The 23461-nt window shown below is 34.9% G+C and overlaps 2 protein-coding genes across 4 annotated transcripts in view; one reads left to right on the top strand and one right to left on the bottom strand.

Moving 5' to 3' along the window:
• LOC130441391 (rap1 GTPase-activating protein 1) overlaps positions 1 to 23461 on the top strand; it is a 990184-nt gene that overhangs the window by 590350 nt on the left and 376373 nt on the right. The window lies entirely within an intron of this gene.
• LOC130441400 (40S ribosomal protein S29-like) lies at positions 20953 to 21126 on the bottom strand. Its single transcript, XM_056775068.1, has one exon. It carries the CDS (start codon positions 21121 to 21123, stop codon positions 20953 to 20955), a length of 171 nt encoding a protein of 56 aa, XP_056631046.1. The 5' UTR covers positions 21124 to 21126.

The following is a 23461-nucleotide window of genomic DNA, read 5'->3' as shown; positions in this document are numbered from 1 at the left end:
GAAAGTATTCTCGAACGATCTGGTTTCATACGGATCAGTTTCTTCCAATTTCAAAGATAGTTTAGATTGGCGAACGATCAGGACTAAATTACTACTCTCGAGTTATTCCGATAGTGAATAACCATATGTTTTGTGGCGTGCTTAGTTGGGTACCTAGTTGTTTTTATTCTTTTTATTGTGTTCGGTAAATAGAGTGTCAGTATTCAAAGAACAAAAGACGTGATTGAACTGTACAGAGAAAGGTTTTCCTGTCCTTCCGTCCGTCAGGTTTTGCAACAACTATAAAATATCTGGTCGGCCGTGCGGACCTTCCGAAATCTGACATTAACCAACGAATTCGTCATCCCACTCCCACTCATTCGGCAGCCCGAATTACTACTCTATAATTATTTTGGTGGGTAATGACGGTTTTGATCCATAACAGATCAGATCTGTAAGATGGAATGACGTAGATCTAGACGTAGAGACAGATTGTTCAAAAAATCCCTTTTGTGTATGTCTTGCTATCGTGTAGCATATATGGAGTGTAGCAAAAATAGATGTTATAATGCTTCTCCAAATATAGAAATACGTAAAGTCGAAACAAATGTAAATGGAAAATTAACACTTAATTGGTTGATGATGAGGATAATCAGTTTTCTACATTCTAATATTATGCTTCGGGGCAAAAAATTCGGGAGTCAGTGGATGACATGAAAATAATGCTATGGTATAAAAATATTTCTCATAGGACCCCTCGTTTCTAAGCTATAGGCGTTTAAAGTTGCAAAATCAAAACTTAGATTCAAGTATTTTTTAAATTATATAAATTACATGCCTAATGGTTAACAATCCTTAACTTTTACAGGGACAAACTCTATAATCTAAAAATAGCAAAAAAGAATTTTCCAATCGATTTTTAACAAAAAGTTACTCACTGTTTCAACCTATAAAATTTATAGTTTGAAGATTTTTTGTTTTTTAGATCGTTGTACGTTTGCCATAAAAAGATATTCAGATGAAAATGATCATAATTTGTAATTATTTATTTAAAATACTTACAGGATGTATTAAAACACTCAAAAATAGTATATAGATTACTTTCAATCCTTTTATATTCTATCCATCAAGCTTTCTTCATTCACTTCTGTCTCAATTTTAATATATATAAAAAAGTAATTGATGATTAGCCGTTTTTAATTATGGATATAATATTATTTTTTTCTTAGTTTTATTGAAAATCGAACAGAAATCTCATGTATTATTCAACTTGTCCTACTTTCGATTCAAATTATGTCTATTAAATATTCATCATTCAGTGAACAGCAAAACGTGCATGACATGATAATTCCATTTTTTTGTTAATCTAATATATATTCAAACAACTCATTATATAGCTGACTGTAATAATTTACCACACTTTTGTATTGTAATATTTTGACATAATATACCATTTAACAACTTTTAACATCGTTTATTTCTGTTTTGTTCCAATTCCAAGACCTTGAAGCGATTGAATCTTGCCGAGCTACATACGACATATTCTTCGACATTAACAACTATCCAATATATTTTAAATTAGTATAAAAAGTAATAATTTAAACGTAAGAAAAGTCGAATGTCGAATGTTTACTGTAAAGATGTAGCTGTAATTAAACTTTTTTACAACTGATTTTATTTTAAATTACAAATTTGTTTCAAATTAAATAATAGCTTTAACATCAGTTAGGGTGAAAATGCATGTACATAATATTATGCAGAATTTTATATTTTTACAATATTATCAAATTTATAAAAATAACTCATTTTCTTTGAGTCTTTGTCATGTTCAATTTTATTATTTCTGTGCACAATTTTGGCATTCTATATAACAGCTTCAAGGAATGCTTGGAATCATTTTCATGGTGGAAGATCAGAATCCAATTTTTACCAGATATCCAGTCGTCCTTTCTCCAAAACATCCCCAAACCATAACTGAGACTTCGCCGCATTTTACAGTCGGAATTACACATGGATCATTCGTTCTTGCTCACAGAGACTCTTCTCTTAGACTCAAAAACCTCAAAATCATGTGTCCAATTTTCATATTTTTTATACCACTGCAACTTCTTACTTTTATTTTGACGTTTCAAAAGAAGTTTATTCACTGCCACCCTTCCAAACAGGCTAGTTTCTCCTTTTCACTGTAGTGAAGGAAGATCCCTGTATTTATTGATCTGAGCTGCTATTTCTGGACCAGTGAATCATCGATCATGTTTATCGATCAATACAATACGTTTATCTTCAGCTGTTGTGGTTTTTGGAGGCCGCCTGTAATGTATCTTCGGGCTAACCAATGACGGTTGACCATATTCGTTGTATTAAAACATCAAAACTACTTTGACTTAAACTATTTATTAACTAATGAAATAAGTAGTTAGACGTGGTTCCAACCATACTCGAACGAACGCCAGAATATTAAGATATCTATTTATTTACAGACTACTTCTTAAATACTGAAAAATCGTACTGTATAAAAGGTTATAATTATCCATAAGGATATGTACAAATAAAGTACGTAATTTGATGCCTTAATGGAACTCAAGTGCCTAAGGGACACCCGGAATCAATCTTCTATGATGTAGGTCCCCATTAAGATCGTGTACCATAAATCTTAATGAAAACAATAAACCTTAAATTTATGATTCTTTACAGTGACATTAATATAAGAAAGCAATTTGTTAATACGAGATGATACGTTAATGTAGAATAAAAATATGTAACGTTATAATATCCTTCAACTAAATGACTAACAGATCCCAGTGGTTCGCACCGGGGGTAAGTTGAATTACACCCAAGGGATTGTATATCTGTCATGGTTACATTTGTGCAATGCTTTTAAACTTAAATAATTTTGAATGGGAAATTATTATGTCAAAACATAGCCCTGAACGTTTTCTATCGTCAAAGCTCCCGGTGGATGCATAATTTTCACGTTGTAGCTCACGGTACGTCTGAGGATTTTTAATTCGCGGCAATGGTTTGCGATCAATTCACTATAATTCCTTGGTTTTACCTATTTCAAAACTTACAAGTCTGAAATCGCCAAAACGAAAACTTCATAAAAAGATGTATTGGTCGAAAAAGTATAAATAACATTACATTCTGGCATCTCACGAGGCTACCTGGTACTGAACTACAATCATAAACAACGAAGAATCAATAAACTGTTGAATAATAATGAACATATCAGCGGATAATTATTGCCGCACTCATCGACAAAATATAAACATGCCCTCGTTTAAAGTAAACTACTATTATTTTTGGTTTGTGATTCACTGTTTGAACTTAGTTTGACAATATTGAAGAGAATTTTACGTGTATTATTTTGAAATTTAATGAATGGATTATGGAGTGGGCAAAAACATTTGACCGGCAGTGTATATATACTGTTTATTCTTAGGAGAGTAGTTACAACTACTGGGTTTCTCCCGAAATTTCCTTTTCATGTTCCAATTTACATCTTTATTATTAATATTAAATTCGAATCAATAGTTTTCACAGTATTGTTGGAAGCATTTCTAGAAAATTCTCTCGAAAAATTTGATTTGTAGAGAATTAGTGATTTTCTTATAGCAGATTATTTTTTTAGTCAAAAATCTCATAGTGCTGATATAAATCAAATCAAAAGCGTCCCAAAAGCAGATTTTCAGGTGTCTCTCTCTGATTATACAAATACCACGATTTTGATTTACACCTCTTTTTTTAGATCGAGGTGATTGATGATTTTCCATTGAGAACTCTCAATTCGTGCCTCATGCTCATAGCGATAGATCCAATTTTCATATACAGTAAAATTTTTTTTTGTTTGTCTGTACATTTTGGAATACATTTGGTATTATTCTCATTTGTAAATAATCTGTCAATATGTTTTGTATGGACCTGCAAGAGATTTTGATTTCTTTACTAAGCTTTTGAATAATGAATCAATTATTCAAATGAATTTTTCTCATTTAAATCTGATGTTTATATTTACAACAAATATGGAACTTAAGAGTCGACTGAATATTGAATCGGATAAGATTAGAACTTGCTTTAATATACGAGGGGTTATACAATAAATGCGTAAATAATTACTGCTAAAAATATTCATCCACCATATTTTTTGACCACATCTTGTATGTATACTGAATAGATATTTGAAGATGATACATTGAATTTGAAAAACTTAACTTATTATAGAAAGGGTTGTCTAGAAATATTGGAAATATGAAAAAAATATGCAACAAATTTCGTTCTTCATAAAACGTTCCACTTCGGGGTTTAGGATCGGTCGTCTGTTATTTATATATTAAGTAAGAATGAAATTTCCTGTCAAAAAACTCAAATAATTGACAAATCATATAAAAAAGAATCAAACTTCTATAAAATCCTAATACGAGGGTTGCTACTTAAGTACAAATATGTCATTGCCATCATGAAGTTTGATATTTTAAAAATGAACATAATCAGAATGTGTTGCCATACAAGTGATATTTGAGCTGTTTACTGATACTTGAGTAATTTATCAGAAAATGGATTCAAAACGCGAACATTTTCATGCGATGATTCTCTATGACATATCATAAAGTTGAGGCATTCTTAGGCGTCAATTCCACCCGCATACCCTCAATATTCATTATCAATAATTGGGTCAAACAAAAACATTCAATTGATGGATCTTTCGCCGTACAGTACTTTTTTGGCATCCAATGATTTCTTTTTTTTTCCGCAGATCGAAAAGGTCAGCGTTTTTCTACACCTGAAATATTTTTATTTGTACTTCTTAAAACTTAAGTAGCAACCCTCGTCTAACTATATGATTTTGATACTATAATCATGAGATTCAATTTCTTCACATTCAACTTCTGATCTTTAGAAACCAAAGCAGATGGTGACGATTTCCCTAATTATAATCACTTCGGGCACTAATGATTTATTTGGCAAACTGAGAAGTCTTGATGTGGGTTAGTTGTAACAAGCTAAATTTCGAACAGCTAATCTCATCAAGTTTGGGTTTACTTGATATGAAGTTATCCTAGAAGCTGTAGATTCGGGAAAATTTATTGACGATATATCGAAGTTAACTTTATAATTATTATTAATTGCTATTGGAAGTATGATAAACATAATATTGGCCTTGTATTTTTCATTCTCTTAATTTAATAGGTAGATCATTAATTGGATAGCGGGAACACGGTATTTTTTAAACACATTAATAAAAAGGTAAAATCAAGATTTCCTACATTACAAATACGTAATGAATCATAACGGAAAAAGAAAAACTTATGTCTTCACTGATGACTTCTGATATCTTTAGACCTGCGGCCTTGAACTAAAATAGCATTCTGAGATGACGTGTTACTTTCAGTTCGAAGTCTTACAATCGTTAAAGCAATTTAGTTTGTTGTTGGTTGATGGTTAATTTCAATATTATAATTATCATTCAAGGAAAGGTAAACAGACACTTAGATTCTTAGAATTAATATTCTCGACAATTTTTGATCCCTGCTCTAAATAATTTGGATTTCATATACTTGGTGTGTGCCAAAAACACGTGAATTATATTTATTAGAAATGATTGTGAAAGAATTGGATAGGAACGTGTTTATTCCAACGTTGAATCTTTATTTTTCTCCAAGGCTTTACTCAATGTCGTAGAAATGGTGTTGAAAGAATTCTTTTTCATTACATGTTTTTGTATTGGAAAGCTCTAGGAGTCGCACAACGGAGATGTGAATGACTGTAATTCTTTTTGTAGTAAAAACCTCACGAATGCAAAGCGACTTGTAACCCTAAAAGTTGTTATGATGAGTAAGAAAAGTAAAATTTACAGTTGTTATCTTTGGAACGAACTCTGTTCGTTCTATATCGTCACAAAAAAAAGAAGAATGTTCTTAGTGGTCAATTTTGATTAAGGCTCAGGTGATTCACTGATATTCTATCCAGAACACTTATACTATTTTTAGATCTTCACTGAACCGTTGAATGGTCAATTTTTCCTCTAAGTAAACGATTGAAACTATTATTCACATATTTTTTCTGTTTCAGTATTAAAGATTATCTGATTATTTTGATATTTTTTGCTGTTTCAAGATAGTCAATAAAAATTATTCCACGCACATCATTACTTTGTCTGCAGATGGAACGGTCTTTGGTTTCTCTTGAACCGGTTCTCCCTTTTCAGTCCATCGTTTTAATTGTTCTTTTGTTTGGGGTGTGAAGTGATGGACCCACGTTTCATCCATGGTTATGAAACGGCTTTATTTCTGTGAAACATTGCGAAACACTCGATGGAAACATCGTCACGATACTGTTTTCGTTCCATGGTGAGCAAACGCGGCACCTATCTTGCACACAGCTTTCTCTTGTCCAAATTTTCAGTTAAAATGCGATGTATCGCACTTTTTGAAATGCCTATTATGTCTGCTAGCTCGCGCACTTTCAGTCGTCGATCATCCAGTACCTCCAACATTTCTGGAGTCGTCATCCAATTTGGTCGACCACTGGGATGCGGGTGTTCGCAGGTCGTACGGCCTCGTTTCATTTCTACTACATAATATTTCACTGTTATAACGAAGTAGATGTCTCAACCAGAGTAGAATAAAGCTCAGCTTTTATATTGGTTGGACTAAGGCCTTTCACATAACGATGACCATTTTTTTCCATGTTTACAAATTCAATGAAAATTTTCACTATTGATGGCTACCAAACAAATACTAAACAACGTGGCGTCTTCAAACTCGACTTCACATATATACTGGATAGATTGTGTACTTTCTTTCAACAGTGGTATTTTTCAAGTTTTACTGCTAGGTAAGGTCATGTCAAGTACTTCTGGAACCAACCTCGTAATAACATTTCGGTAGCTTCCACTGCATTTTTTTTAATTAAACTAAATTTAATGTACCTGCGTTGTTCAAGATCCATATTTGGCGATACATATGGTGAATATGATCCCTTATAAGTTATAACAGATTGGGTTAAAACTTATCATTTCTCATATTAACATACTAGTTAAAATAGATGCAGCTTAAGTAATTATTGCTATGAAACTTCCACTATCCAATGAATAATTAGTTTACTGCATTATAATTATTATTAAAACCAAAAAAATTTGTTCAGGTTAAGAAGAGCGATACAATTTAAGGGTCAAATACTGGAAGAGTTCCTGAGGGCTCGCTCCATTACCATGTTCAGTGGGATTTTAATAAATTTTCTCAAAATAGGATCAAACTTTTTCTTTTGTTCAATTTTAGATTTTTTTCTTCAACGAGAACACAAATAATTCTAAAGAAACCCAAATTTTCACCTACAAACCCAATCATTTCCAGAATATATGATATTTAGTTATTAGTCGGACGCTTCTTATACGAGCACGTTCATAATTTAATGCAAATTTCCTGAGTTTTATAACTATGGCGGACGGGTGTGCGGATCCGCCCAATTTTAAATTTTAGAGCTATAATAATAAACAATTATTTTATTATAATTTATAAATAATATTACTATTATCTATGTCAGAATTATAGAGCATACTGCACAAATTGATTTTAATAAAACATACTATGAGGTAAAATGATAAATTTGGATTCGTAATTAAGTTTTACATAACTTTGAAACCAATCAGCTTAGTTTTCATCTACAAAATAGGTGCAACAATAAAACGGCTACACTCAATAAGTCGTGTGACTGACACACAGATGGCGCTGACATTGTCAAATCCATATGACATTTATGAACTACTGCCTATTTGTGAAACTCCGTAACATTTCGATTAGTCACAAAAAAGTGGCAGCCATTTAAGCGAAGTTACTTTTGTTATTTTAAAAACAATTTCGTGTGTTAATTTATAATTGCTTCTTAATGAAAAAATACTGTTCCATCTCGGCAATAACTTCAGAAATGTTATCCGGACTCTGCTACATCGAAAAGAACCATTTCTTATTGGTTTGCTGAATTTAAACGTGGTCGTACAGACACCGATGATGGTGAACGTTCTTGTCGTCAAATTGTGGTGGTTACTGCAGAAAAAAACAAATAAATCCGCAAATTAGTTATATCTTATCGTAAATGAAATTGCGTTACATAGCTGAGACCGAGACGATATCAAAAAGTAGTGTGTTTATAATTATGCATGAACATTTGACCATCAGAAAAGCTTTTTCAAAGTGGTTGTCGCGTTTACATGGATCCATCACTTCGCTCCGGAATCAAAACGATCATGGTCTAAGTGGACTGCAGCTGGTGAACCATGTCTCAAGCTCAAATTCACAACAGTCAGCTGGAATGGTTATAAGTTCAGAATTTTGAAATGCGCATGGAATATTTTTCATCGACTGTCATTCAATGAAGAAGACAATCAATAACAAATACTAAATAGAGTTGTTTGAATACAAAAATCGAGGAAATACGGCCTCATATGTCGAAGAAAAAACAACTGTTTCACCATGGCAATGCCCCGATTCACAAGTCGAAGGCAACGATGGTTAAATTGAACAAATTGCTTCCTCATCCACCGCATAGTCCAGATCTGGCCCCAGAGACTACTGACTATTCAATAATTTCAAAAAAATGCTCACCGATAATAAATTTAGTTCAAATGAAGGAGCGATTGACTATTTTGGACTATTTTGAGGCAAATAGTGCAGTGGCAAACTACAATAAAGTGGCAATTAATGATAGAAGCATGAAAATTGGTATGTTGGGCAGTGATGCCAAAAGAAAATTTTAGAGATCGGGAGCCCCTCGAAATTCGCCATAGGAGGGGCAGGGGGTCGATTTTTGAGGTTCCACGTCCCCGTGAAAAAGTGGGGTGAGCAGTTTTGACGTTCTTCCACTTTTAAGATCTGACCTCGAGAAGTACCTCAAAATTCAAATTGAAAATTTCCCCATTCTCTGATTTTTGGGAAAAATACGTCAAAATTGAGGTTTTTTCAATACGATATTCGAGTAGTAGAGGTCAAATCTGACATTTTAATGTATATTTGAGCTCGATATGTCGAGGTGGGGGGAAAACAAATTTGGGATTAAAATTTGAATTGTTTCTAGTAGACAAGAACTTCTTTTTTTTTAAATTTTGATCCATTTTTTCTTATACTTTCTCAGGAAATTTATTTAATTCTAATGCAATGTCTCAAGCATGTAAGTGTGAAACTTTTAAACTTGGAGATGGACGAAGGGGTCAATTTTATCTCCCAACTCCTCAAAAAAAGTATAAGAAAAAATAGATCAAAATTTCGAAAGAAAGAAGTTAAGAAATTGTAGTCTGTCAGCACCTGTCGGCAGTAAAAGCTAAATATACATTTTAATTGATGTTAATTGCTTTATATAAAAATATACAAGGCAAGTGATGAATTATATACACCTGATTAAAAAATTTCATATATCAAAAGCTTTCTTAGTCTATTACTAAACTGTTTTAGGTGATGTGTATGTAATATTTTGTAAAAGAAACATTATGAAAACCGTCATTGTAAATGCGTGTCTACTTCTAGACGTTTTAGTATGTTAGATCGAACAATGTACCTGTTCTATTCAATAAAATCAGTCACGTAAATACGTTTTGATAATCAGTTCAATCTGAAATGCCTACTGGTAGTCAGTGGAGCATAAAACTTCGTCTCTCACACGATGTATTTTTAAAATTAAAGTACCTCAAGTCAACTTATTTCTATATTAAATAGAAGGTAATGAGAAAAAAAGTGGACATGTAACGATAATGAACAGGTAAAGGTCAGCCTTCGTAACTCATGTAATATTAGCGTAACCGGTCGCCCACCAGCCAACGCTACGTCTGAAGAGATAAAATTAATTAAATTGTTAAACCAAATGAGGATGCTCTAAGAATTAGTACAGAAATAATGATTATTTGAGAGCCAGCGACTGTTATTTGATAGTATAATTATGAAAAAATAAAATTAATTTATGGTAAAAAATAGGGCCGACGCTCATGATCATGATCATATGAATAATAAGACAGAACACCCTGTTTACACTACCACTACACCAACATTCGCAATTACACTATCCGGTCGCGCGTTTCGATAACCAAGTTATCGTCTTCAGCAACTAATACTTCTCATGTTTACATTGCATTTTTTAGTTTCAATGTAATGTGATGTTCTTCTTATTTATTTAAACAGTTTTTAAACGGTGTGCTTAGTTGATACATGTGTATTTTAGTTCCGAAATTTATTTATATTCTAACACTAAATACACTAAACTTTTCACTAGAACTTATACTACACTTTTATCTGATTCCTTATACACTAATTTATTCAAAAACCCAATTTGGTTTACCTTACACTTGCCCAAATTATTTACGGACTTATAGTCTACGAGAGACAATCGAAAAATTCTTAGAAATTGTCTCTATAAAAACGAACACATCATAATGTAAACATGTAACAAAAAGTATTGGTAGTCGTATAAAAAAGCATAATGAAAAGGTTGATTTAGAAAATTAAAAAAAAAACTACCCCGCACATCCACTATTAGATTCGATTAACATATTAGAACAGAATCGGCTTTACGGTCTCTAGTCGTAGTAGTGGGCGAATTGGTAACATTGTGAAGTGTGTAAAGTTATGTATCAATAACATTATTATTATACAAATTTAAATAATACATTTTGTTACAAGTTTAGACTTAAAAGTTGCTACGGTCTATCAAACAAAACATGAAATTATTCTGCTGCAATATTGATATATAAATACATTTGAAATAATGTGTCAGTGGCGGAGATATCTTCATTAATTATATTTAGATTAAAATTTGAAAACATGAATGGTAAATTGATAATAAAATATCTGAAAATATGACTATCGTTGCTACTATTATCGGTCTCAAGTAACTTCCAGGACTCTTCTGGCTCTAACAAACATTCCATTATGGTGTCGATGTTGAAGATTCTTCCACATTTCTGGGTATACAGGTTCCTTACTTCTTCCCATCTGGAGCAGAGGAAAAGCGTATGTTCGGCGTCGTCCTCCTCTCCACAGTAGTTGCATTTAGGAGTGTCTGACCTTCACTTGGTGTATAGGTACTTACGAAAGCATCCATGGCCCGAGAGTGCTTGGGTTACGAAATAATCAACTTCCCCATATTTCCTGTTCACCCAGACTTCGATTACAGGAATAAGTCGATGGGTCCATCGGCCGTACGTTCCGCTGTCCCATTTCGCTTGCCACCTTTGGATGAGATTTACTCTTGCGTCAAGCTTCGAAACTCCGTCGTACCTCTCTTTTCTCTCTTTCGCTTGTAGCTCTATTGGAGGCAGTCCTGCTATTACCCCTACTCCTTCGTCAGAAACAGTCCGGTAGGCACTGCATATGCGGATAGCCATCTTTCTCTGCAACCGGGTCAGCTTTGCGTTAAAAGTTTTTCTTTCGGAGACGGTGTGCCATACTGGTGTACCATACAGGATCTGGCTGTGGACCACACTCGAAAGGATTTTCCTCTTAGACGCTCTGGGACCCCGATGTTTGGCATTATGCTCACCAAAGCTGAAAGAATTTTCTCTGCTTTTTCTATTGTCTTCTCAATGTGTTGTTTGAAGCTAAGTTTCGTATCTAGCCAAACACCTAGGTACTTTACTGCTTTAGTAGGCATAACGATCGTGCCTTGTACGTTAAAGCATATTTGGCCAATCTTCCTTTTGTGTGTCAACATGACAGCCTCAGTTTTTTCCGGCGCTAGTTCTAGGCGTTTACTTCAAGCCAGTTTCCTGCGAGTTCCAGTGCTGTGTCAGCCATCAGAAGTTTTTCACTGGCAGCTGTTACTACTAAGGCGACGTCGTCTGCAAAACCAACAAGCGTAACTCCTTGTGGCATCTCTATTCTAAAGAGCCCATCGAACAAGATGTTCCACAGAGTCGGGCCCAGTACTGATACCTGTAGAACTCCACTATTGACGCTGAAGACCCTGGAGTCGTTTTCTGTCTCTGCAATTATCCTTCTATTTGACAGGTAGGATGCAATGATGCTTATCGGGCTTTCATTAATTCCTTTTAGTCTAAGCTCGTCAAGTATGTGTTGCCACGATGCACTATTGAACGCGTTTCTCACGTCTATGGTTATGGATGCACACAGACGGCGATGGGCAAAGGAAAAGGTTTCTGCTTCCTCGGCTATCCTGCAAACTTCTCTTATGGCATCGAGAGTCTGTCTACCTTTCGTGAATCCATACTGCCATTTTGACAAACCTCCAGTACGCTGTATTTCCTGGTTAAGTCTTTCGAGGATCAGGTGCTCGTACAGTTTCCCCTCTACATCGAGAAGACAGATGGGCCTAAATAATGATGGGTTTTCTAATTTTCTAATGGTTTGTGTCCTTTACGTAGCAGTACCAGTCTCGCTTCTTTCCATTTTTCTGGGAAGTCTGCAGAGTTTGCTAAAGTGTTATACACTGTTAGGAAGCGGTCCGGATTTGCTTCGATAGCTGCCTTCAATACTTCAGGCGGTATATTGCCCGGTCCTGATGCCTTACCACTTTTCAGCTCTCTGCTTGCTACCTGTAGCTCACTTACGTTAAAGTTTAAAATCCTATTATTATTATCACAGTTAAAAATCACGTCTTGGTGTACCGGGAACAAGTGTCCATGGTCAGGCTAAGTCTGGAGGGAAAGCCGGATATGCCTCTCATGGCAATCTTATATCCGTCTCCTCAGATGTCACTGTCCACTCTCTCACATAGTTCTTTCCAGCACTTTCTTTTGGATTACTTGATTATGCGTTTTAGCAATTTCTTACTTTCCTGGTATTCTGTCCAAAGAACTTCATTTTCTTCTGGAGAGTTTCTTCTGTGGTTTCTGGTGTATAGCCTCCTTTTCCTTATACATTGCCTACGAAGCTCAGGTATTTCTTGATTCCACCAGTAAGCTGGAGGTTTTTGTGAGGAATGCTTTTTCTTTTGCAAAAGTTTGTTACATACGACTTTTAGGTTCTCTGAAAGATCACTGGCAGAAGCCATGGACTTAAATCTTTCCTCCTCGGAGATTACTTGTTTTAAGTGTTGTATGTCCAAATTGTTCACCTACAGATTAATAGCTGTACTGGGGTAGCAGCGAACAAATACGTTAGCATACGGGTGATTATAAGACCCGTGACATCTTCCATTTCGGGTATGGCCAGCTTCTTCTTTTTGTGTGCCACCATATGATTCTTAACAGCACTCAGTGATTGGAAAAGACATTCGTCGTCCGAGTCACATCTTGTGGCTCGGGAATGTACGATGGGGTAGTATATCCATCTCGTAGAAGCGTTTAAGTTTCCTTTATCGTCAGGAAATCCTAACGAGTAAGCCATCATAGCTGCTTCTCCCTCAGTTTTATTTTGGCGTTTCAGTCCGTCCTTGCCGCCATATTTCGCGATAGCTCTGCCTACTTCTCTGTAGCTGGACTCAAGTTCCCTAGAACATGGCAGAATTGTTTCCGAGTCGTGGCGTGCATCCCAGATATGCCCTTTTTGTACGTGTGGCTGCGGAAATATTGAGTCGCTCCAGTCCTCCATCCGTGATGGATTGGAAACTTGCAAATGTCTCATACTTCTTGTATTGCACTAGTTTTTGTTGGCGCGTTTGGGCTTCATGGCATTGTTTGCATTTCACAGCATCATCTTTGGATTCAGGCTTTTGCTGATCTTGGAGGTTTTCGATTTGCTTGCGGAGATTTTCATTTTCGGCAAGTAGGTCGACTTCTTTGGTTGATTTAGTTGTGTTTGCTGTTGTCTCTTCTATCCAGTCTTTGAGTGGTCTAGACTGAAGTTTGGCCACGTTTAGGGAGAGCCTGCTGCTTATCTCGGTGATCTCTCTCTTTGGTTTGTATGCTTCCTTGAGAGTTTCTTCAAGCTTCTTCACTTGTTTGCATATATCTTCCAGCGCAATCTGGAAGATAAAAGTTTTGTCTTTGGGAACCAATGGTTTGCTTGGTGGGTCTTCGATACGTTTCCTCTTTGTCGGGTTGTCTTCTAAACACGCAATTTCCGGGAGTGAGAATGTTCTAGCTCGCGGTGGTGTTCTCCTAATACTTTCTCTCCTAATGAACGGGTTGCTTTCATCAGGATTGATTTCAGTCTCTCTGTCTTGCTCGTTGTAGTTTCACCAGTCCTGTTACTGAGTATCCCGGCCTGGTTGTCCACCGGGGTACCTGGGTAGTAGTTTGCTGACGGTCGGGGGGAGCCTGCTCGATCACTCCCGACACCGACCGGTACTGGGGATCCGACTCCCTGTACTGTAACCTCTTCGTCTTTCGTTTGTTCCATTTCCATTTGCTTATTTTTGGGGGGCTGCCCCGTGTCCGTGTTCATAGCCGTGTCGTCATAATTGGTGGTCCTTCCAGTAGGGAAAAAATAGGGAAGAATAGGGACGCCCCTAGCCCTCGTAAAACTAATAGCGTCGGGAAGGAAGGACTTGGGGATTTTGTGGGTTTGAAAAGGATCCCACCTTGGGAGTGAGTTGAGAAGCTTAGCTAGGGTACCTCGGGCTTGCCAAACCCGTAGTCGCAGTGCGACCCCCTGAGGGAATTGTTTTAGTAACTGTATTACCTTTAAAATGTTATTCTAACATATAGCTTCCTTCAATACTCATCAGGTAATTTATCCAAAGCAATACAGAGCAAACGCTGCACGTCCGCAGTTTCAAATACAGGCCACGTAATTTTTTGACTGTACTCAAATAAATTCTATAGGGTTAAGCGGACTATAATACGGTGGCTGTAACTGTAATATGGCACCTACGAGTCTTTTCATTTATGTCGTTTGTAATAATGTAATTTTATCCATATAGTTTGGTAATTGCCAATATACAATGTCTTCTTTGAGTAACTATTTTTGCCTTTCAAACAAATTGACGGGACAATATTTTTGCAACTATGATAGTCTCTACTGATCAAAATAATGATAATCTTCGATTCAAATCACAAATTGAAGCAATCTACGTCCGTGTCCTCGTGATAGTTGACACTTTTTCAGATACAAATAGTTCATAAATCAATTCGTTCTTTGTGTCTCAACGATTGTAATTTATTGAAGAGACAGGAATAAAATAAAATGAGTAGTCACAATAGATCTTTCAGCTCTTAGGTAATCCTCACCCTATTAAACATATATATACTTTGAGATAAATAAATAAAAACAATTTTTTATAATTAGACATGGCTTTAATGTTTTTCAAATTAAGATCAATACACTTTTGAAAGCGTTTGAACCAATTGTCAAAGCATTTTTTCCATTCCGATGTGATTTGAACGCATCAATATCTTCCTCGCGAGCATAAAAAAGTTCTCGCAATTTATTTTTGATCTGCGGGAATGAGTAGGTGCCATATAAGGACTGTACGGCGGATGACCTATCAATTCGATGTTTCGACTATTCAAAAACGTTTTTGTTTGAACTAATGTGTGAGAGCTCGCATTGTTGTGATGGAAAATGCGACTGGTTTCCTTGATTTTTTCGAACAATCAAATGCTTGTGTACCATTCAGAACTAACCGTTCTACATTTGCTTCCGACAAATTTTGTTGGATTGGGCTCTTCTTGAAAGACCCATACAGGCGATTGTTGTTTAGTTTCGGGTTCATACGCATAGATCCATAATTCATCACCTGTCACGATCCTTTAGATCTCTTTTGAAGCACCGCGGTTTTATTTTTACGGCATATCTATGCATCAATCGACTTTTTTTTGAACGATTGTCAAATTATACGGTATTCCTGACAAATCTTTTGATTGAATGTATGCTAGCGGATCTAATGCCTAAGTATGCCTCAATCTTTTGGTATGTAACACGAGGATCTCTCAATAACAGTTTACACGGTAACTCGAGGTGGGTGCTTCGTCTCCCAAAGTCGAAGCGAGTTGATCCTGCACCCAGCTATCTAAAGTCATTAACGATCATCGCACGAAAATGTTCGGGATTTAATTCCATTTTTTGATCAAGATGAATGTTTCAAGTATCTCTAAACAACTCAAAAATCACTCGTTTTGAATATTTCACCATTAAAAATGTCAAAATTTATGATGGCTTGTCACATATTCACATCGATGTTGTCATATCTCAAAACTTAAGTAGCAGTCCTCGTATATGTTAAATACAGATTATAACTGTAAAATTACAAAAAAATGGGCTGTGAATTTCAATTGATTGGTTGTTGAATAATCTCATTTAAAAATCTCGATAAAAGTGTGAACAATCTTTATCCATCCATCATCCACAAAACGTATTGTCTATACGTTCACCGTAAATTTAATTTATTTAAATCTGTTAGCCTTCAATCATAAAAACAGAAAATCAGATGTCGTTAAGACTTATAAAATCTGTTCGGAATTATCATCAATATGACACTTTATGACATAATACAAATTAATCGACTTTTCACACTCGATAACCATAACACGGCATGTCAAGTCGAATATTATTTATTTACGGTATTTTTTTTTTTCTATTTAACTTTTTAATATAAGCGCGATTTGGATTATATAATTTTTAATTAACGTGTAAAGAGGCGATAGAAGATTAAAACATTATAATGGAAATATTTTTGATAAGTTGATTCAGGTGAATAGAAAAAGATCAATTTTTGTAGTTGTGTACCGTAAATTTGTAGAATTTGTAAAATGAATCTATACTAAAAAAAATAGAAGTCTCGCTAATGGTATTATGATGACGGTATAATAGCTTTTAGCTGTTTTAAAAAATGTTTTTGTATTACATAACATAAACCATTAAATGCAGAGGAGACGAAATGCAGAAATTCATTAACAAATTTCTTCCGATTATTATTACTAAATCGTTTTGATTTCTGATTAAAAACTATTTTTTAAAACACGCAAAAAATTGACAATTACACAGAAAATTTGCATAATTACATTTATAACCACAATAAATAATTTTTCTTCAGATGTTTTATCTCAAAAAAGAGCCAAAGCCATCAATTTCTGTCATTTTTAATCGCAGTTCATCTAGACCTCTCGGTGGATGTTGTGAAGCTCTGACATGCTACAGGGTACGCCAGAGAAACTTACTTTTTGAAAACACTCCGGAGCGATGAATTGGGGGAGTAGAGCAGAGGGAGGGAACGCATTCGGAGGGGGAAGTCCCCAAGTTTGTCCCCCCCTCTAGTCAGTTGCCATCATCCTCTGATCGAGAGAGCAACGGGCATTCGCCGTTGAGAGTTACTTTTCTAACAATCGCTCAATTATCGCCAAACAACGTGCCTTTCGCACTCGTTTTGAAATTGCTCTTCTTCTTCTGTCGTGGGTTACTTCATTGTGTGCGGAAGTGTCGCTAAATCTAAACCTGGACATCAAAGGACGACCAGAACTCCGGAAAATGTCGAAAGAGTGAGGCAGTCAATTTTGCGGTCTCCTCTCCATGAAGACCTTCATTTTCATCCCTATAAATTGGTTGTGCAAGGATTGATTTTGTTGACCGTCAAAACGCATGTGAAGTGCTGCTTGACAACCGTCCTCAAGATACGGTCGTTTTTTTCAGTGACGAGGCTCACTTTCACATTTCAGGCTGCGTCAACAAACAAAACACGTTGTTGGAGTGGTGAAAACCCGCGCGAACTTCACCAGAAGCCACTTCATTGCGAACCAGTCTGGTGTACGATATCGGTAATGGGAATAATTGGTCCATGATCGAGGATTTTTTTCTTCCAAGCCTCGAACAAATTAACGTTAGGACATTTCCCCAGCCGCCTCATCTCTCTCAGGTGATCTCATATGGCCAGCATGCTCTCCACATTTGGCTCCATGGTATTTTTATTTATTGTGAAGAACAACATTCGTAATACCATTGCCAACATACCCTTTGTATGCTGCGAAGAGTGGAGACGAATTACTGAAATCGCCTAAATCAGTGTATACAATGGAGGTCGCCATTTAACAGATCTCATTTTCAGCACTAATTGAAAAAAAACTTAGTACATTGTATTCTCAAATAAAAAAATAATTAAAACAATATCTAAAGTACTTTTGTTTTTATTGACCTTTCAAAGTTTCTCTGGCGCACCCTGTATTTCAAATTGTCCCGTATTCAACATGGTTAAGATCAGGACTTCGCGCTTGTCAGTCCTAAGTTGCACGAAAAGCTCCGTGTAATACAGATAAAGGAATATCTATACTACAGTGGGGTTAGGAGAATGATGGATACCAGAATTTTTGTTTTCAGCATAGGTATAGACTAGAGAGACGATTGAGCGTTCAAATTTCGAGGGAAACCAAGAAGCCTTCATTTTGATCTTTGTATGAGTTACAGCGTACATAATATTGCATAGAAACAAAGAGAGAAATGCTTTTATTGCCAAAAAATTATTACAATTTGTAGACAAAAGCTTGTAAAAACTGAACCACAAACATAAAAATAACTAAATAAAGATATAAATAGGTAATAATTAGTATATATAGGTCCATAGCAAAATTAAACCAGTAAGAGAACACACGGTTGAGGAAGCTCTAGAAAATAATATTATAAAATACGAAAAAAACAACAATAATTTTATCACCAAAAGATCGGTACACCTACAGTTACTTTTCGACAAAATCACCGAAGATATTGAGGTATTTGTCATATTTGTGGACAAACTTTTCAATACTCTCTTCAAAGAAAGTTGCCGCCAATGAATTCAAGTAGTCTTTGACATTGATATGAAAGTCCTCATTGGTTTGAACCTTCTGAAAATTCCGTAGATAAAGCAGTAATGGTGAATCTGCGGTTTTCTTTAACCATTCTGTCAAATCGTTGTACCAGGTCATCTGAAACGACAGATTTGCGTCCTTGGCACCCTTCATCATTGAGGGCATTTTTAAACTTTCGACACCATTCACACCATCACTCATAAAGTTTTCCCCAAACACATGACTCATTCTTTGATGGATTTCTACAGCAGTATGGCGTTCAGCCTGTAGAAAACAAATCACACTTCGCAATTCACACATTGCGGGAGCATCAATAATGACAGACATGTTTACGTAGCTGTAGCCCAACGCCGACTGACGCCTGAATGTCAACGATGGCGGAGCGTCTGCACGGAACGATCGGAGGTTGAAAACAAACGGCACTCGTGTTTAAAAATCAATGAATTTGGAGGGATGAAATTAAAATCATACCACGATTACATGTTTCAAATCCAAAGTCAATTTTACATAACAAAACAACAACTATGTTATTTCATTGTTTACACGAATGAAAATTAATTGGGGTCGTAAAATTGAAGACTCAATATTCCGCTCATGAATCATTTTACCAATTCTCCCTAAAGTTGGGATTGCCTCGTTGGTTACCTAAAACTGATTTTTATATGTTCCGAAACATTAAATTTATAAACAAATACGGCCTAATTAATAACAAATGTGAAGGAAATCAATCAATCTTTTGGTCTAAAATTTGCGTAGAAAAAGTTTAACATTTAGTTGGAAAATTATTATTATTGGTTTTAACATTCTTATTAATTGAAGGATAGATGATATGTAGATTGCGACTCCCTTGTCAAATATCAAAATATTCCTCCAAAATTTCCTAAAAATTTCAGCATTTTAACCCAATTTTCATAGTACTGAACTGTAGTCTTAACCTATAAGGCAAATGCTAAATAGTTCTTCAAATATCATTTGCAGAAGACAGTTATACGAGGAATAATGAATATTTCATAAATACGCACGGCACTCATACCAAATTAAGAAATGAAAAATAAAATTTACTCCCCGTATAAAATTCGCTAAACATCTAGCAAACCGTCAGTCCACGTGGACTCATTATCTTCACTGTTTATCAATGAAAACATCGAATCGTAAACATAAATTATGGATTTTTGTAGGCCAAAGCTGTCGGAAGGCGTATGTACACAATTTTTTTGAAATATTCCTATGATAAGTAATGGCGTGGCTCTGTGAGATTCATTTAATTCATTTAAAAGTATTTATAAAAATATTAAATTTTATAAAATGAGGTATCTATGCCTGTGGTAGATAAAAAAAATTTTCGATAAGGTTTTTTATAATCTGCAATTGATATTGGAAAACTATAATATAATAGTGCGGCATTACACAATGCCCTCCCAATAAATAACCATAATATGACCGACTTTTGGGTCTATTTTCTTGGATTGTGAAAATACTATACAGTTATTGATAATTCAATTTCAAATTCCTGTGTCAAAGAAATCGTTGCTAATCTGGTTTTAATTTAGTTATAACTAACAATAAGTTGGAGAATGAATACTCCAAGTAGTAGTATGATTTATGTGAATCCAACAAGAGTGAGAAAGTAACCTTGGCAATCTAATAAAATAATAAGGAGCTCGTAATAAAATCCCATAGAGTTATAAAATTTATGTTGGGAGATTTTATTTAGATAACCATTTGCTGGAAAATAACTATCGATAATACAATAAAACGTTCGCGAAATTAATTCGTTCAAGGATGTTGCGACTGTACGCCTATAAAATTAATCGAATACCATAAATAAATACCGCCTTCAAATATACAGTGAACGCTAGGCGGTCGGCGGTGGTTCCATATCTCACATTTTATGACTTTTTTTAAATATTCGAAGAACAGTGATAGGAACGTAGGGATATTAAATAATCGCAAATTGAGAATATTCACTAAATATGACATTTATTATATTCATAAAATTCATTCTCCGTTTGTTCCTATATGAAATCTTCTCCATTATACCGTATGTCTTGAAATTAATGCTATAGGACGAATTAGAGAGGTGAAAGAAATTAAATCGCAGGGACGAACATTTTTCATGGTGATATTAAAAAGAAATGATTAACCTATATCATTATTAATATAACTTCACACAGTTGTTGCCACTACACCAATAGTCTGAAGACGATAACTTTATTATCGAAACGCGTGATAAATTATTTATACTGTTGTTATACTTCTTAATTTGTGTTATTTGGAATAACAAACAAAATAGATCTTATAAATACATATTTAATAACTTAATCCAGCTTTTTGAATCCTATGTCGTTGGCGTATTCCCTAAAACGTTGTCTGCATAAGTTTAAACCGTATTTCATGATAACCCCATGTCTGTTGGAACAAGCCCGACACGATTTGGATCTTTGTCCATATTTACGAGGATGAGAATACCAGATATTTGAGAAACCCATTTTTTTGTTCTGCAAGCCCAAAACTCGTCGAAGGCAACGATAAAAAGTTGGTATAGTGGTGGCTTAAACAGTGCGTTCAACATTCTAATCGAGTTAAAGCTGATAGTTAAAACTAAAATGACAAAACCATTTCTGCACCTAGAGCAGATGCAGTAGACACAACAAGTAAGTTAATAACCTATTTTTCCTAGATGCATGGTATCGAAATTTTGATGATTATAGGATAGGATGAGTAGAAAACAGTATGAAGTATTGACGCTTAGACAGAACTGCTTACAATTAATGGAAATGCGATTAGCAGCATTGGACTCTATGAGGAATTAGTTATTTCTCGGAAAACGTTTTAAAAAATCAGTGAAGTACCTGGATGAATATGAGATAGAGAGAGAAATGCTTTATTGTTAAAAAATTGCTACAATTTGTACACAAAAGCTTGTAAAAACTAGAAAACAAACATAAAACTGACTAAATAAAGATACAAATAGAATAAAATTTCAATATATAGAGGAAAACCACAATTAGTAACAAAATTATAGGTAATAATTAGTATATCAGTTGTATAGCAAGAATGAAAACAGTATGCAGCATGTCCGGAATTAAATTTACAGAGTAAAAGTCGTTTACAGAGTAGAAGGCACTTTCCAGTAACTATGCGCTCAAATTATTGCGGAATGCGGGAAAAGATGGTAACGTTTTGATTTCAATTAGCAAGTGATTGTGCATTTTATTGCATTGTAAAATATTGAGCGCTTAACTAATTCCGAACGTGGAGTAGGTAGGTAAAGGTCGTGTCCCGCGTTCCTAATTGAACGATCTTTCTGAAATTGGAGAAGAGTGCTTACGAATTAGGCAAACAGATTCAAAAATGAATAAGGAAAGAAGAGTCAGAATTTTCAATCTTTTAAGGATGTCCCTGCAGTGAGCACTGCCCATAATGCCCAAAATTACTTTCGTTGTAGCTAGGAATTGAATACTACATGCTTCCTCTGAGGAGATATCGCTGCTGCAGGCAGACGGACAAACAAAACGCTAAGAATAATGCTAAAAATGGAGAGCAATTTCGGACAAATGAAGAGGGAATTTTGGAAAGCTGACTTTCACATTAAAGTAACGTTTTCACTAATTCAAGATGGAGTGGTTCCTAATTTTAGGATTCAGGCGGAGCATTACTACATTTTGCTCATAATTCATGAACCAATGTTTTCAAAAGTTGGTAGAAGTGGCTACCGTTGTAACCTGATTACAATTATATAAATTTTTCAATGGGATATCTAAATAGCAAGGTGTTTGATATTAAAAGTAACGACATCGCCGTGTCCAACAGATTATAAGCATTATGAACATATTCATTCAAAGTTCGTATTGAAAAACCTCTAAATATAGAATATAATAATAACCAATCTATGTATTTAAATAAGTTAAGGGTAGTTATAACTTCGATGATTGAAAATTAACAAACCTCCTTGTATTCTGTCCCACGCAAAAAGAAATTTTGTTACAATGGTGATATTAAGTTGAATTTGTTTACTTCCTATTTTCATGATTCGACCTTGTTGTTATTTTCTAACAAAAATAAGTTATTGTGTATTTAGATTATTTATACATTTTACAAATAATACAGCGTACAGATTCATATTGTTTCGATGAGATGTAAACAAGATTTCTCACAATAACTAGTTTTTAGTCAAGACACTGGCCTCATAAAGTTCTACACTTTTAATGGTGAACGTGTTGTCATACGAATGATATTTGAGCTCTTTACAGATACTTGAAATATTAATCTTTGTCAAAAAATTGAAATAAATTTTCGTGCGATGATTTTCTTTGACTTTCGACGTGGATTAAACCAGCAGCAGCAGCTTCGACTATTGGTGAAGAAGCACTATCTCGAGCGACCGAATTCAGCTGGTTTTTCTGATTCAATCGTGGTCGCAAATCCAACAAAAGCTTTTTGCGCACTTCGAAGCAAATGGTCGCTCCTCAATATTGCGAGATCAACGTTTTTCTACACCTGGTTGGACGTGGTTGATGCGTTCAAATCACATGTTTTGGAAGTATCTCAAGGGAAATGCTTCGACAATTGGTTCAAACGTATGTAGAAGTGTATTTATCTTATTTTGAAAATCAATAGAGCCATATCCAATTAGAAATATCTTAGTTCCGTAATGGTGAATTTATACCAATCTCGAGATTAGGCGCTTAAATCAATAAAATAAGCACTATGGATATAATTATTATTAATTTATGTATGTTATTTGGATCAATCTGTCAAAAGATTTTCAATAACAATGACATCAACTAAATTCTCTTACTTTTATGGTGTACTAAGTTTATAAAT

The sequence above is a fragment of the Diorhabda sublineata genome, chromosome 3 (genome assembly GCF_026230105.1).
Source record: "Diorhabda sublineata isolate icDioSubl1.1 chromosome 3, icDioSubl1.1, whole genome shotgun sequence".
NCBI classification, from domain to species: domain Eukaryota; kingdom Metazoa; phylum Arthropoda; class Insecta; order Coleoptera; family Chrysomelidae; genus Diorhabda; species Diorhabda sublineata.
This window is presented reverse-complemented; position numbering and strand designations above follow the sequence as displayed.

Bases quoted from the DNA above. Each gene is read 5' to 3' on its own strand.
- LOC130441400 (XM_056775068.1), bottom strand. From the start codon at position 21,123: ATGGGTTTCTCAAATATCTGGTATTCTCATCCTCGTAAATATGGACAA.